Here is a 13,983-nt window from a genome sequence, read left to right on the forward strand (position 1 = left end):
TTTGTTTATTTGTTTGTTTATTTATTTATTTATTTATTTATTTTGGGGGGGGGGGTTACCAGGGATTGAACTCAGAGACACTCTGAGTTCAACCACTGAGCTGTATCCCTAGCCCTATATTTTATTTTATTTGGAGACACTAAATAGGGTCTCACTGAGTTGCTTAGCGCCTAACCATTGCTGAGACTGGCTTTGAACTTGTGATTTTCCTGTCTCAGCCTCCCAAGCCACTGGGATTATAGGTGTGTGCCACCTCCTGGTCTTTATTTTTTATTTTTGAGACAGGGGCTCACTAAGTTTCTTAGGGTATCGCTGAGTTGCTGAGGTTCATGGATCCTCCTGCCTCAGCCTCCTAAGTCCCTAGCCACAGCTACCACACCTGGCTACTTTTATTTATAACTTAAGATTGCTTGTGTATGTATATCTGGGTAGCTGAGTACATAAATGTCGCTTTATCCATAGAGAGGTATATGTAGATAAAGTTATATACTCATAAATACCTTTATTTCTTCTTTTTGGTAATTATAGTAAAATATATGTAACATAAAGTTTTAACCATTGGGGTGGGGGGTACTGGGATTGAACTCAGGGGCACTCAACTATTGAGCCACATCTCCAGCCCTATTTTGTATTTTATTTAGAGATAGGGTCTCACTGAGTTGCTTAGCACCTTGCTGTTACTGAGGCTGGCTTTGAACCCACAATCCTCCTGCCTCAGCTCCTGAGTTGTTCGGATTACAGGCGTGCACCACTGTGCCCAGCTAAGTTTTAACCATTTTAAAGTGTACATTTCTTTTGCATTCAGTACATTCACATTGTCCTACAATAATCTTCATTGTCTTATTTCCAAAACTTTTTCACTATTTTTTCTTAAATGTAATTTTAATTAGTTTATATTGTGCTCATATAAATATGCATCCAAATTTGAAAAAAAATTTTTTAATGTTTCTACTACTTTTTTAAGCCTACAGATGAATTTTCAGATCTGCCTCTCCGAGTAGCAGAGATTACTAAAGAACAAAGACTACGACGAGAAAGCCAATACCAAGAGAATCGCAACAGTTTAATAGTAACAAATGGTGGAGGTAAACATAATCTCAGTGACATCTGAAATCTTTATAGTCACCTTAACTTTTTTTTTAATATGTACTATAAATAAAAAATATTCACCAGTTGTTGATGGACCTTTATTTTATTTACTTATTTATATGAAGTGCTGAGATTCAAACCCAGTGCCTCACACATGCAAGGTAAGCACTCTACCGCTGAGCTACAACTCTAGCCCACGTTAACTTTTTAAAGTGGTCTCTTTCACATCTATTCCTATGGTTCATGTATCTGTAACTTCTTCACTTTTGGGGGGGTGTGGGGAGAGGGAGTACTATCAGTTTAACCCAGGGTTGTTTAACCACTGAGCTACCTCTCCAGCCTTTTTTATTTTTTTATTTTTAGATAGATTCTCAATAAGTTGCTTAGGGCCTCACTAAATTGCTGAGGCTGACTTTGAATTTGCCATCCTTCTGCCTCAGCCTGCAGAGCCACTGGGATTACAGGCATGTGCCACCATGCCTGGCCACATCTTCTTTTAAAGTACCATTCTCCCTGAGTAAGATTTTCCTTTTTGAGCTGGGGATGTAGCTTAGTAGTAGAGCATGTGCAAGGCCCTGGGTTTAATCCCCAATACCACAAAAAAAAAAAAATCAAAACAACTCCTTTTTTAAGGCATTATTTGATCTCTGTAAGAATTCAGCACTTTTCTTTTTCTGTATGTTTGCCTTTCATCTAGAATAATGATTTTCAAGGACTTCTGAATCCATTTTTCCTTATTCTGGCATTTAAAACATTGTAGTTTTCATAGAGTGAGCAGGTTTTTTCCTGCTTTCTTATACTTCTGAAGCAGACTTGAAATATTGTAATCATTTTATATTGCTTTAGTTTGAGTAACCACATACTGATGTTTAAATTTTGTGAATCGCATATAAATGAAGAAATGGCTTTGATTTTCCATTATGTTGTAACAGAAGAGCTTTCATTTGTGAATGATTATTTCAATTAAGAGGTTTGCTGTTTTTCTTTTCCTCACCATTTTGATATTCTTTATTCTGGTCATTTAACATTGCATTCACATTTCAAATAGTTTCAATTTTCTTTTAAATTTTTTTCTTATATATGTTCCCTTCAGTTCATTTGATATTTAAAATAATTTAAAATAATTTCTAGTTTTTCTAATTTCTAATTAGAAAATTTTCTAATTTCTAATTTTCTAATTTCCATTTTTCAGCCCTTAGCCATATGTGGTTATGAAGCATTTGAAATGTACTATAAATACTGAATAGAGATGTACTATAAATAAAAAATATTCATCAGATTTTGAAGACTTTCTATGAGAAAAAAATATAAAATAATAGTATCTTATGTCAACTATTTAAAATAACATTTAGATATACCAGACAAAAGTAAAGTATTTAAATTAATGTCCCTTTATTTTTTTATTTGTTCTAATTAGTTAACATGACAGTAGAATGCATTTTTACACGCTGTACATAAATGGAGTATAACTTCTCTTTCTTCTGGTTGTACATGATGTAGAATCATACCAAGTGTGTAATCATATACATACATAGGGTACTAATGTCTGATTCATTGAACTATCCTTACTATCCCCATACCTCCTCCTCTTTCTTCACTCGCTTCTGCCTAATCCAAAGTACCTCTATTTTTCCCTAGCCACTCCCCCCACCTTATTGTGAATTAGCTTCCACATATCAGAGAAAACGTTTGGTCTTTGCTTTGGGGGGATTGGCTTATTTCACTTAGCATGATATTCTCTAGCTCCATCCATTTACCTACAAATGCCATAATTTCATTCTTCTTTAAGGTTGAGTAATATTCCATTGTGTATATATATATATATATATATATATATATATATATATATATATATATACACCACAGTTTCTTTATCCATTCATCTATTGAAAAGCATCTAGGTTGTGAATTGAGCTGCTATAAACATTGATGTGGCTGTGTCACTTAGTATGCTGATTTTAAGTCCTTTTGATATAAACTGAGGAGTCTGATAGCTGAGTCAAATGGTGGTTTCATTTCAAGTTTTCTGAGGAATCTCCATACTACTTTCCAGAGTTGTTGCACCAATTTGCAGTCCCACCAGCAATGTATGAGTATGCCTTTTTCCCCATATCCTTGCCAACATGTATTATTACTTGTATTCTTAATAATTGCCATTCTGACTGAAGTGGGATGAAATCTAAGTAGTTTTGATTTGCATTTCTCTAATTGCTAGAGATACGAACAGTCTTTCATATATTTATTAACCAATTGTATTTCTTCTTGAAGTCTCTGTTCAGTTCCTTAGCTGAAGGGTTGTTTTTTTTGGTTTTGAGTTCTTTATATATCCTGGAGATTGATGCATCACCTTCCCACCCCCCTTTTTTAACATGGCTACTAGAAAATTTTAAATTACCTATATGGTTTACTTTCATGGCTTCCATTCTTTTTCTCTTAGACCATGCTGGTCTAGCTAGTATGAAGAAGTGATGTTGCTTTCTTGGGAAATGGTCATAATATAAACTATTTAATCAGACAGATTGTGTACATTGAAAGAAATGGATTTCTGTACCTGGTTTCTAATTTTTTATCTTTTTAGTTATTAACAAATTTTAAGGCACTGGGTTCGATTCTCAGCACCACATAAAAATAAATAAATAAAATAAAGGTATTGTGTCCAGTTATAACCAAGAAAAAAAACTTAAAAAAACTTTAACAACTTAAAAACTTATTTTAATACTAACTGCAGTTACAGAATTATTTAGAAATAATTGACTCAGAAAAAACTAAATTAAAAAATAGTCTTCTCCAAATTATCTATTCCCAGAAACTACAACTTTTAGGTAGTCTATGGGACATCATAAAATAATGGTTGGTTGAGGTTTAATGTATTTCTGGAGAAACCATCTTAACAGCAAGGATTTTTCTTAGTGTACCCTTTTAATTAGTTGTTAAAAGTTATTAGTTTTAAACTTAAAAATAATAGGACATTCCAAAACTTACCAGATGAAACAATTAGGTGGCTATATCTTATTTATATTCCTTTCTTTTCCCTAAAGCATCTTGAGAAAAAAATTCCTTAAATGATTCCTTTCATTCACAAATTGCCGCAAACAAAATATCTTCAACATTGACCTCTAGTGAATAATTTTCTAAATAGGAAAATCTTTGTTCTGATCTTTTTTTTTTTTTAAAGTCTGACAACAGTTTCAGGAAGGGAAACAGCCAGTAACTCTCTTTCTTGCCAAGTCCGGTTTCTTCCTACCCTTTCTCTTTTTTATAGCCTTTCACATTTTTTTTGAGTTGATTATGTTAGGTTTTCTGCCTTACAGTTCCCCGAGAGATATTAAGCCCCAAACTAAAGCATTAAAAGAAGGTGCACTTTTCCATCTTTAAAAATTAATCTGTTGTATTTATTCCACAAACTCAAACAGTCTTATTTTAAAAAAAAGAAGAAAGGAAAGAAAGATTGAAGGTCTGCATTTCAATAGTTACTATCAGTTATTGCATTTTTTGAGTGAATTAGGACTAAGATTTTCAGAAGTCTGTTTTTGTGAGTAGCCGTGGACTAAATAATTAAGGTTTATGTAAATTACCCTTATCATTCCTTCTACTTTCAGAATAGAAAATGTTGGGGAGAAAGAAAATATAATTTAAGTAAATGTCTTTTATTGGCTGTCTTACTTAGAATATTTTTTTCTGGTGTGTGTGTGTGGTATATACAGTGGAACATGATCTGGATCAAATTGACTACATTGACAGCTGTACTGCAGAGGAAGAAGAGGACGAGGTGAAACGGTCCAAGGGACTGGACTCAGAGAGCCTCAGTTCACAGTTTATGGCATATATTGAACAACGGCGAGTCTCTCATGAGGTAGTATTGCTCTCCCCTAGTAAGAACAATTAAGATAGTATAATTTTCTATCATATCAGTGATTTATTTGTTTAGCCCTAATTATTGTATAATGTTCACTTCTGATTTTAGTCCTAAATTTTTCAGATTTATTCAGAAAATCAGACAATATTCTTAAGTAGGATTTAGGTTTGTTTTTCAAATAAGGAGACAGATTTTGTAATTTTGAAGAAGGACTAAAAGGGTTCCTAAGAGTAGCCTAAGGCCTTTGAAGAAAACACAAAGGAATGTGATGCTTTTCATTGTTTTTAGGATTTCTAGTGAGTCTTTGTTTTTTGCTTTTTTTATTGTTATTAACTGAAAAATCATAATTTGATTGATCAGTAATTAAGAATTACACCACAAATTTAACTTCTGAGGCAATATACAACTTGCCCATAGAATTTTTATTATAAACTTAAAATTATTGAAGCTTTTAAATTAAGTTAACAGAATATAAATTGTTTGCTATTAAAATTCTTGCGTGTCTCTTATGGTGGAGTGTTGAATTGCCTTAGAAAACAAATGAGCATTCAGCCCACTGCAGAATCTTTGCCAATTCCCCAAGGGTCTCAAGTAGAATAGCATTCTTCAGTATATCTAGTCAGCGTAATAAAATGGCTCTATTTGAGTGGATGTGATGTCGATGTCTGGAGTTCATCGCAGGCTCTGAGCAGGGGTTATTTCGGAAACAGTTGGGGCCTTTCTGGAGAATGATGTATTTAATCACTTTTAAGTGGGGCTTGTTGTAGAGAGATATTATCATCTTTAGAAAGAATCCTTTGGTTTTCCTATTTGAAAGCCTTTGAACACAATATTTTTTGTTCAGAGGATACTCTTGCACTTAAAATTGAATAAAGTTATATAAATCAAATCTTATAGCCCAGAGATAGCACTAGACCAGGTGATTAATGAAGTGCGTGTGATTTAGGCTATTAACATCTCTGCTGGAATAAAAACTACTTTACAATAAAAGTAAAATTAATAATTTCACATTATACTCTTTAAAGAAAACCTTTTTCTTTTCTTGTGATCCTCTTTGATCACTGTATGGTTAATTAGGCTACAAAAGTATCTCCACGAAAACTGAAAACACTATTATACTACTCTGAAAAAATAAGCTACCATTTCATTAATTCATTTTATTGGTTCTTTGTAATTGGTTTTAAATTCCACCTACTTACTATATATGGTAGTTTTCAATGATTGTATATCATAAGGTTCTTTATGACTTGTTTCATAAATCTTTCTAAAATTTGATGATCTGTAAAATTATGATGAAGCAGTATTATTTTAGATGGCTTAACAACCAGTGAAGATATGTCTTTTTGTATTCCTGTATACTAAATTTTTTAAAGATTGCTTAAAAAATTTAAATTTAAGAAACAAGCTATTAGAAATGTTAAAACATTTCGCTGTTATCTAATTTTATTAAAATTCCTCTCACATATATAGATCAACCCTGCCTGAACAGTGTATGACATATACTTACTTTTTAAATTAGATTAATGTCACATTCATTCTGTTATGGAAATTCAAAGAACCTCTCACAGTAATTTTAGATAATTGCAATATCATAAAACCAGGGTGGTAAGTCACCGATATAGCATCTTTGGAAAGATGTTTGTTTCTTAAAAAATGACGTAGTCATCCAGGCTCAATGGTGCCTGCCTATATAGTCCCAGTGACTCAGGAGGTTGAGATGAGAGGATCACAAGTTCAGTCCTAGCTTTGGGAACTTAGTAAGGCCCTCAGCAATTTAGCAAGACTCTGTCTGATAATAAAAAAATAAAAAAGATTAGGGATGTAGCTCAGTGGTAAAGCATCCCCGGTTAATTCCCCCCAAAAGTGACAGTCATAAATTCAGAGTAATTATTTTCTTATCAGGGTTTCAGAATTGTAATTCATTCTATATGCCCTAACATTAATGCAGTCACCTTTTAACCCTTTGGAGTAAATTACCAAAGAGGATTTTCTAGTTACGTGTAGATATATCACACGTAATTTCATGGAGGTAGAATATACTATATTGTGTTAAACTATACTGAAGTAGTTTGACATTTGATTTTTAGTTATCTTTTTTGGAGAAGTTGTTTTCTTAGTTTTCCCTTGAAGAATACCCCTTTTGATGATTTTTGGTGTTGACACAAGATTGTATTGCTTCTATAGATTCTCATTCAACATATAATATACTGTGATAATCTTTAAACTTCCTGCCTTTGGCTTATCATTTTATTTTTCAATGTGTGATCCAGCTTAATTTTCCTTAGTAATACTTTTTGAAAATGACCTTTACCTTTTAGTTTATAAATAAGTTCAGTTGCCACTATTTCTCTTTTAATTAATATTGTATTTTACCTTAAAGAGAATTTACTTTTTGTTTTATTTATTTATTTATTTACTTACTTACTTATTAATTTTAGTATCGGGGATTGAACTATTCTGGGACACTCAGCCACTGAGCCACATTTCCAGCCATATTTTGTATTTTATTTAAAGACAGGGTTTCATAAGTTGTTTAGCACCTCACTTTTGCTGAGGCTGTCTTTGAACCTGAGATCGTCTTGCGTCAGCCTCCCAAGCCACTGGGATTACAGGCATGCACCACCAAGCCTGGCAGTATTTTATCTTGATATACACCAGCATCCCCAGAACTATTTGTAAAACTAAGATAAGAGACAGTTATGGTAGTGAAAAAGTAAAGAGACAATCTACCCAGTGAATTCCCTATTACTACAAATGTTCAATAGAAACTTGGTTAATGTTGGGGTGGGATAGATAGAAATTTCTGTCCTGGCTGGGCACAGCTGAGGCAGGAGGATCATGAGTTCAAAGCCAGCTTCAGCAGCACTTAGCAATTCAGTGAGACCTTGTCTCTAAATAAAATATGTTTTTAAAAAGGGCTGGGGTTGTGGTTCAGTGGTTAAGTACCCCTGGGTTCAATCCCATTTTTTTACAAAAAAAAAAAAAAGAAAAAGATAATTTGTGTCCTGGGTGGAAGCTTGTATTATATGACCTCTAAGATTCTTCTTATCATTCAGTAAATATTAGTGGTTTTGGTCACTATAATTTATATAATATAGCAAGTAGGAAATCTTTTTTAGATATAATGTATATTGTGAATATTTTATCAAAAATATGCAAGTACTCTATAGTGCTTTCAGAAAGTTTACATTTTAAGATTCTGTTGAAATTATTTTTACTATAATGCACAAATCCCTAAAAAGTTGAATGTGAATGTGTAATCACTGTATTTTGGATACACGTTAAATTGATTTATTTATCCTTTTTTTGATTTAGTGTTCACCAGTAAAGACAAGTGCCATTAGGGAGTTTCAAAAAACAGAAGACATGAGAAGATATTTACATCAAAACAGGTTTGAAAAAGCAATTCTGTTTACTTCTTTCTGTCTTAAAACTCAGTGATAAGAGTGAAGTAATTTTGGTTTTCCATAGATGCATGTATAATGAAGACGTTTAGGTATTGTGTGTTTTAGAGACCATGTATTTAAAATGATGACAGTGTTCTTTTGTGCTCCTGCTATAAAAAAAGGTAAAATTGATTTATTAATTCTGAAATCAGGTCACCTGAACTATAGCAGTACAAGTAATTAATTTGAAGATACTTAAGAGCTTTAAGATTGTTGTATTGATAATGTATGGATTCATGTATAAATAGGGCTTAAAGATTTTTTTTAATTTTGACTAGATAACAGGGACAGATATAATGATACGTATTCTTATTCCTATCTTGATGAGTATGATCTTTCTACTACACTTAGTACCTATTTCTAAAATGAGCTTGACTGTTTAGAATGCTGCTTCTCATCCTTGAATTCCAAAAGCTTTCTTGCTATAAACTATATGACAGTAGCTGAAATTTTTCCAGCAGTTGGTTCTTTCCCTCTTCTGTTTTTATGAAGTCTTTTCTTTTCCCTACTTTTTTTATTGGTGCATTATAATTTACATACTGATGGGATTTGTTGTTACATATTTGTACATGCACACAATACACAATATAACAATATGATTTGGCCAGTGTCATGATGAAGTCTTAAAGCAGCATCCCCAACCTTTTTTTTTTTTTTTTTGAAACAGGATCTCACTAAACTGCCTTATGAGATCAGGGTCTCAAATTTAGCAATCCATCTGCCTCACTGAGTTACTGAGGCTGGTCTTTAGCAGTCCTCCTGCCTCAGCCTCCTGAGTTGCTGCGATTATAGGCTTGTGCCACCACGCCTGGCTGATATGCCTATTTTTAAATGACTGTAAATTTACTACATAGAAACTGTTGTACATAGTTCTTTATGCTTGAGTGGTTATTAATGTTATCTCAGGGACTGTGATATATATGAATTAAAGAAAATGTAGGAAGAACAGTGAAAGAAAAAAAATTTCATAACTTGGCTTAGTTAAATTTTATATGCTTTGACATTTATCTCAGAATAGCTTTTTAGTTACCATATGTTCTTATACCAAGGGTATGGTCTCTGAGAATCCGGTTTCATGCACAGGTTTCCTATTAACATTTCCTCACCTTGGGCAGACCTAAGTTTTATCTCCCATCCCTCTCACCTTCTATGTCCATCATAGGTGAGGCTAAAGATCTCCAGGATTTAGTAGAGACCCTCAAGGTAAAAGTCAGCTGTTTGTTTTACTCAGTTACTTTATGTATTAGTTTTGTCTTGTATCTATTAAGTTTAGCAGCTTAAAACACCCATTTATTTTATCACAGTTCTATAGGATAGAATTCTAGGCTAGCTTGCATAACTTATCTGCTTAGAATCTTTAAAGACCAAAGTCAAGGTGTTGACTGGCCTAAGCCCTTTATTACTATATGGCTTACATTTAATTTTTTTGAACTGCATATGAAATCCAAGTACAGTATTATTTAGTCATTTATTAAATTTCAAAGCCAACTCACTAAAGACAAAGGCTCAAAAATTGCCTTTCATCATTTACTAATAAAGTACCATGTCTAGGGTCAATGGCCTTCATCAGTAGGCAGCTTCCTTTGGTGAGGGGATTTTGTCCTGTGTGGAGAGGATGAAGTATCTTCTTCAGTTTCAGACCCCAAAAGTTCATGATCTCCTTCCTGGGATCCTGTGTCTCTACCAGTTCCCAGAGAAAATTGAATAAAGATAAAAACTAATACCATACTAAATACAAATTGCATACCACTAGCAGCAGGACAATCAGCAACATGGCCACAAACACCAGCAGGGTCAGCCTGTGGTGCCACATCTTGGGTGGAGGGTGGTCCCCTTAAGTTTGTGGGTGCAGGTTGCAGTGAACAGGTACATGCCCTAAATTTTTATCTGGAGACTCTGGAGAAGAATCCACTTACAAGCTTGTACATGTTGTTGACAGAATGCAATTCATGTAGTTATAGACTAAGGACCTTGTTACCTTGTTATCTGTCAGGAATTGTTCTAAATATAAAGTCCACCCACATTCCTTGGTTTGTGGCCCCCTCCATGTTCAAGAAGCAATGGTGGGCTAAATCTTCTGACATTTTAAGTCTTTCTGACTTTCCTTTCTGCCCATCTCATAAACTTTTGGCTTCTTTTGCTTTAAGGACTCATGATTACATTAGGTCCACCCAGATAATCTCCCAATTTTAAGGGCAACTGATTAGTAACCTCAGTTTCTTCTGTAAAGACCCCTCTTCCATATAATCCAGCATGTTCATTGGAATAAGACATGGGGGCTGAGTCTACCTAACACTATTTAATCCAAAGTTTCTATTTTAATTCTCTTTTAGAATCTAGTATTCTTTTTTTCATGGTACCTTAGCAATGTATTTAGCAATATATTTTAAATATTACTTTCAGCATTGTAGTTGTTTCCATTGGAAGAGTCATTCAAGGTGTTTAGTCAGACCCAATGCTAGAAATGAAATCCATAATTACTTCTTAATTGGATATTTCAAATCACTAAAGTCTAATGTAGTCCTTGAATAAGAATTTCACACTTTAACTCCAGTTACCAGTTAAACTCTAAGATCAATATATACTTCATTTGTTTATATAGGAGATGTTTGTTAAATATCTACTATGTGCCGGTACTTTTCTGGGTGTGGAGATTTATTTATGAACATCAGTCACAATTCCCTCCATGAGCTTACATTAAATTGGAATAATGAATAAGAACCTAGAAATAAACAATCGCCTCAAAATGCCTGACAACTCTCTCAGGCTCACAAGACTTGTATGTTACTTGGATAATATGTTAACAAAAAGAATCTGTCTCAGCAGTCTGACAGCTTCAAAGACGCAAAGGAATTCAGTCAGTTAACAAATTGCTACTTGCCCACTCTTATCCTGGCTCTCTGCTAGTGAACTGACAAAGAAAGTTGCTTACTTGGTTTTGTCTCTCAATTCCCTTCCTTTCCCCTCATCCACCAAGCTCTTCTCCTCTTTACATACCCCCAGCCTACCTCCTGAGGTTAGGAAAGTTTAAATAGAAAGTTTAGTAAATTGGTGAGTGTTTTATAGTTATTTGCCAAGATAAATTATGTAACTTTGAATTTGAAGCTAGCAAAAATTATCATTTTTTAATTATCAAAATATCATTTTTTAAAAAAAGACTGCTTATAATTTGAATAGCATTTTAATGTAGGAGAGATGCCAATAATGGGCTGGGTCCTGTAAAGTTTATTAATTTTTGTAAGAAGCGATATGAAAGTAAAGAACATTTGGGTTAAGCCTGGAAGTTTTTTGTCTCGTGCATATTAAAGGTTAAAAAAAAACTACTCACATTAAGTGATTTTACAAAGAGAACAATTCAAAATCTGCCTTATAAAGTTTGGATTTACTCAGCTCAAGTTACAAGATTTAAAAGATGTATGTTTTACCTGCATTTTTGTTTCTTATGTGCCAATATTCCATTCTTTTGGGAGACAATGCCAGTGCCATTCATTCAAATAGTATTTCTTGAGCACTACAATGATTCTGGCTCTGATCTAGGTCCCTGATATTTTGGAGTTTTCCTTTTAGTAGATGTAGACAAATGTATGTTACAAATACGTGTCTGGCCTTGCTAAGTGCTATAAAGAAAAATAAAACGGACTGAAAGAGATCATAGTGTCAAGGTGAGAGAAAAGTAAAAGTAATGTATTATTAGGTGATGCTATTTCAGTAGAAATCTGACAATGTCATGAAGCAAGCACCATGGCCGTAAAGGGTAGAAACTTCTAGGCAAGACCCTGAGGCAAGCACATACTTGGTATATTTAAGAAACACCAAGGAGTCTGAACAAGGCAGGACAGGTTTGGGGTGGATGATGATGTTTAAAGTAAAGTGGAGAGAATTAGAGCTTGAACAACTAGCAAAAGAACCTGAGGAGTAGTCATAAGGATAGAAGAGAGGGTTGTCTCAGAGGCTAAATGAAGAGAGTGATTTAAATCGTAAAAAAAAAGACATAAACTACTGATAGGTTCAGTAAGGTAAAGACTAGGACATAAATATTAGATTTGGGAATGTTTATCATTGGCAAATTTGGGAACTAAAAGAGCAGTTCAGTGAAGTTAAAAACAGGATTCATTTTGGAGTGGGAACAAAATAAATTGATGAGATAAAATGAAGACATGGATTTTTAAAGAATTTTGGACCAGGCACAGTGGCACACACCTGTAATCCCAGCAACCCGGGAGACTGAGGCAGGAGGGTCTGGAGTTCAAAACCAGTTTCAGCAAAAGCGAGGCACTAAGCAACTCAGTGAGACTGTCTCTAAATAAAATACAAAATAGGGCTGGGGATGTGGCTCAGTGGTCAGGTGCCCCTGAGTTCAATCCCTGATACACACATGCACACACAGGCACACACACTCACACACACACACACACACAAAAAAAAAAAAACATTGTATAACATAGTGCTAAATTTATGGTACATAAACATTCTTAGAATGGGTTTGTTTGGCTCTTTCTGTGTTTTGGTCCAGTTCATCTACACACGGTCAATAAAAGCCACAGGAAACTTTAGCAGTGAAATTAGTAATCTAAAGACAAAGGTAGCTAATTCCTGTTTTTATAAATATATAGTCATTAGAATATACTTTTATGAGTTGTGTATACATGCAGTATCTTATTTAATTTTCATAGCATCTTACTGAGGATACATAATTATCCTCATTTTTTATAAACGAGAAAGTTGAGGCTCAAGGAAGTTTAATAACTTTAAACTAATAAATAATTCATTGAATTAGGCCAAACCTTGGAGATTTGTGTAGGTTTGTGTGGATGGTAGATTATTCCCATTGCCTCTGTTATTTTATCAGAGAGTCAGCATCTCAGGCACAAGTCTAGGCATCTAGGCAAAGTAAGATGTCCACCTGTCCAATGAGCAGGAAATTATGAGCTTATAGTCGTTTATATCACCAGCTCCAGCTCCATCAGTGCTTAAGAACAGCTTCTACTGCAGTATGCTACAATACTTCTGCCACTCAGCAAGTTTCATTTAAAAAAAAAAGTGTGTGTGTGTTGGGGGGAATGTTGTGAATACCTCAAAGTTTTGGAACCAATATTTTTTTAAAAGTGAGAAAAGAACAGTAATAATGTAGCTTAAGTTTCAGTTCATATATATGTGTCTATCTATTTATATATGTATGTATGTTATGATACACACACACATATTTTTTTTTTGATACTGTGGATTGAACTCAGGGGTACTCAACTGCTGAGCCACATCCCCAGCCCTATTTTGTATTTTATTTAGAAACAGTGTCTCCCTGAGTTGAGCCTCATTGCTGAGGCTGGCTTTGAACTCCAGATCCTCCTGCCTCAGCCTCCCAAGCCACTGGGATTACAGGTGTGTGCCACCATGCCTGGCAGTTCACTTAAGATAGACCAGTGTTTCTCAACAAAGTATACAGCACCACTCCCAAGAGGATACTTGGAAATGTGTTTATGTATTGTGGGAATTGGTTGCCAAAATGAGCTGCAGGTGATACTGGCAGGCTTTGAGGCTAAACTACCTATCATGTGTAGGGCAATATTTTACAAAAAAAAAAAAAGATCCTAT

At 34.1% G+C, this 13,983-nt stretch overlaps 1 protein-coding gene and 1 pseudogene across 10 annotated transcripts in view; one reads left to right on the forward strand and one right to left on the reverse strand.

Moving 5' to 3' along the window:
- Lrch3 (leucine rich repeats and calponin homology domain containing 3) overlaps window positions 1–13,983 on the forward strand; it is a 126,469-nt gene that overhangs the window by 71,303 nt on the left and 41,183 nt on the right. For all 10 annotated transcript variants that reach the window (XM_071615236.1, XM_071615238.1, XM_071615232.1 and 7 more), the window contains exons 8-10: window positions 965–1,085; window positions 4,794–4,942; window positions 8,261–8,337. In XM_071615236.1, the coding sequence (XP_071471337.1) occupies window positions 965–1,085; window positions 4,794–4,942; window positions 8,261–8,337 (347 nt within the window). The remainder of the gene's footprint in view (window positions 1–964; window positions 1,086–4,793; window positions 4,943–8,260; window positions 8,338–13,983) is intronic.
- On the reverse strand, window positions 9,945–10,204 carry LOC114093292 (small integral membrane protein 13 pseudogene; annotated as a pseudogene).

This window comes from Marmota flaviventris, chromosome 8 (assembly GCF_047511675.1).
Source record: "Marmota flaviventris isolate mMarFla1 chromosome 8, mMarFla1.hap1, whole genome shotgun sequence".
Lineage (NCBI taxonomy): Eukaryota > Metazoa > Chordata > Mammalia > Rodentia > Sciuridae > Marmota > Marmota flaviventris.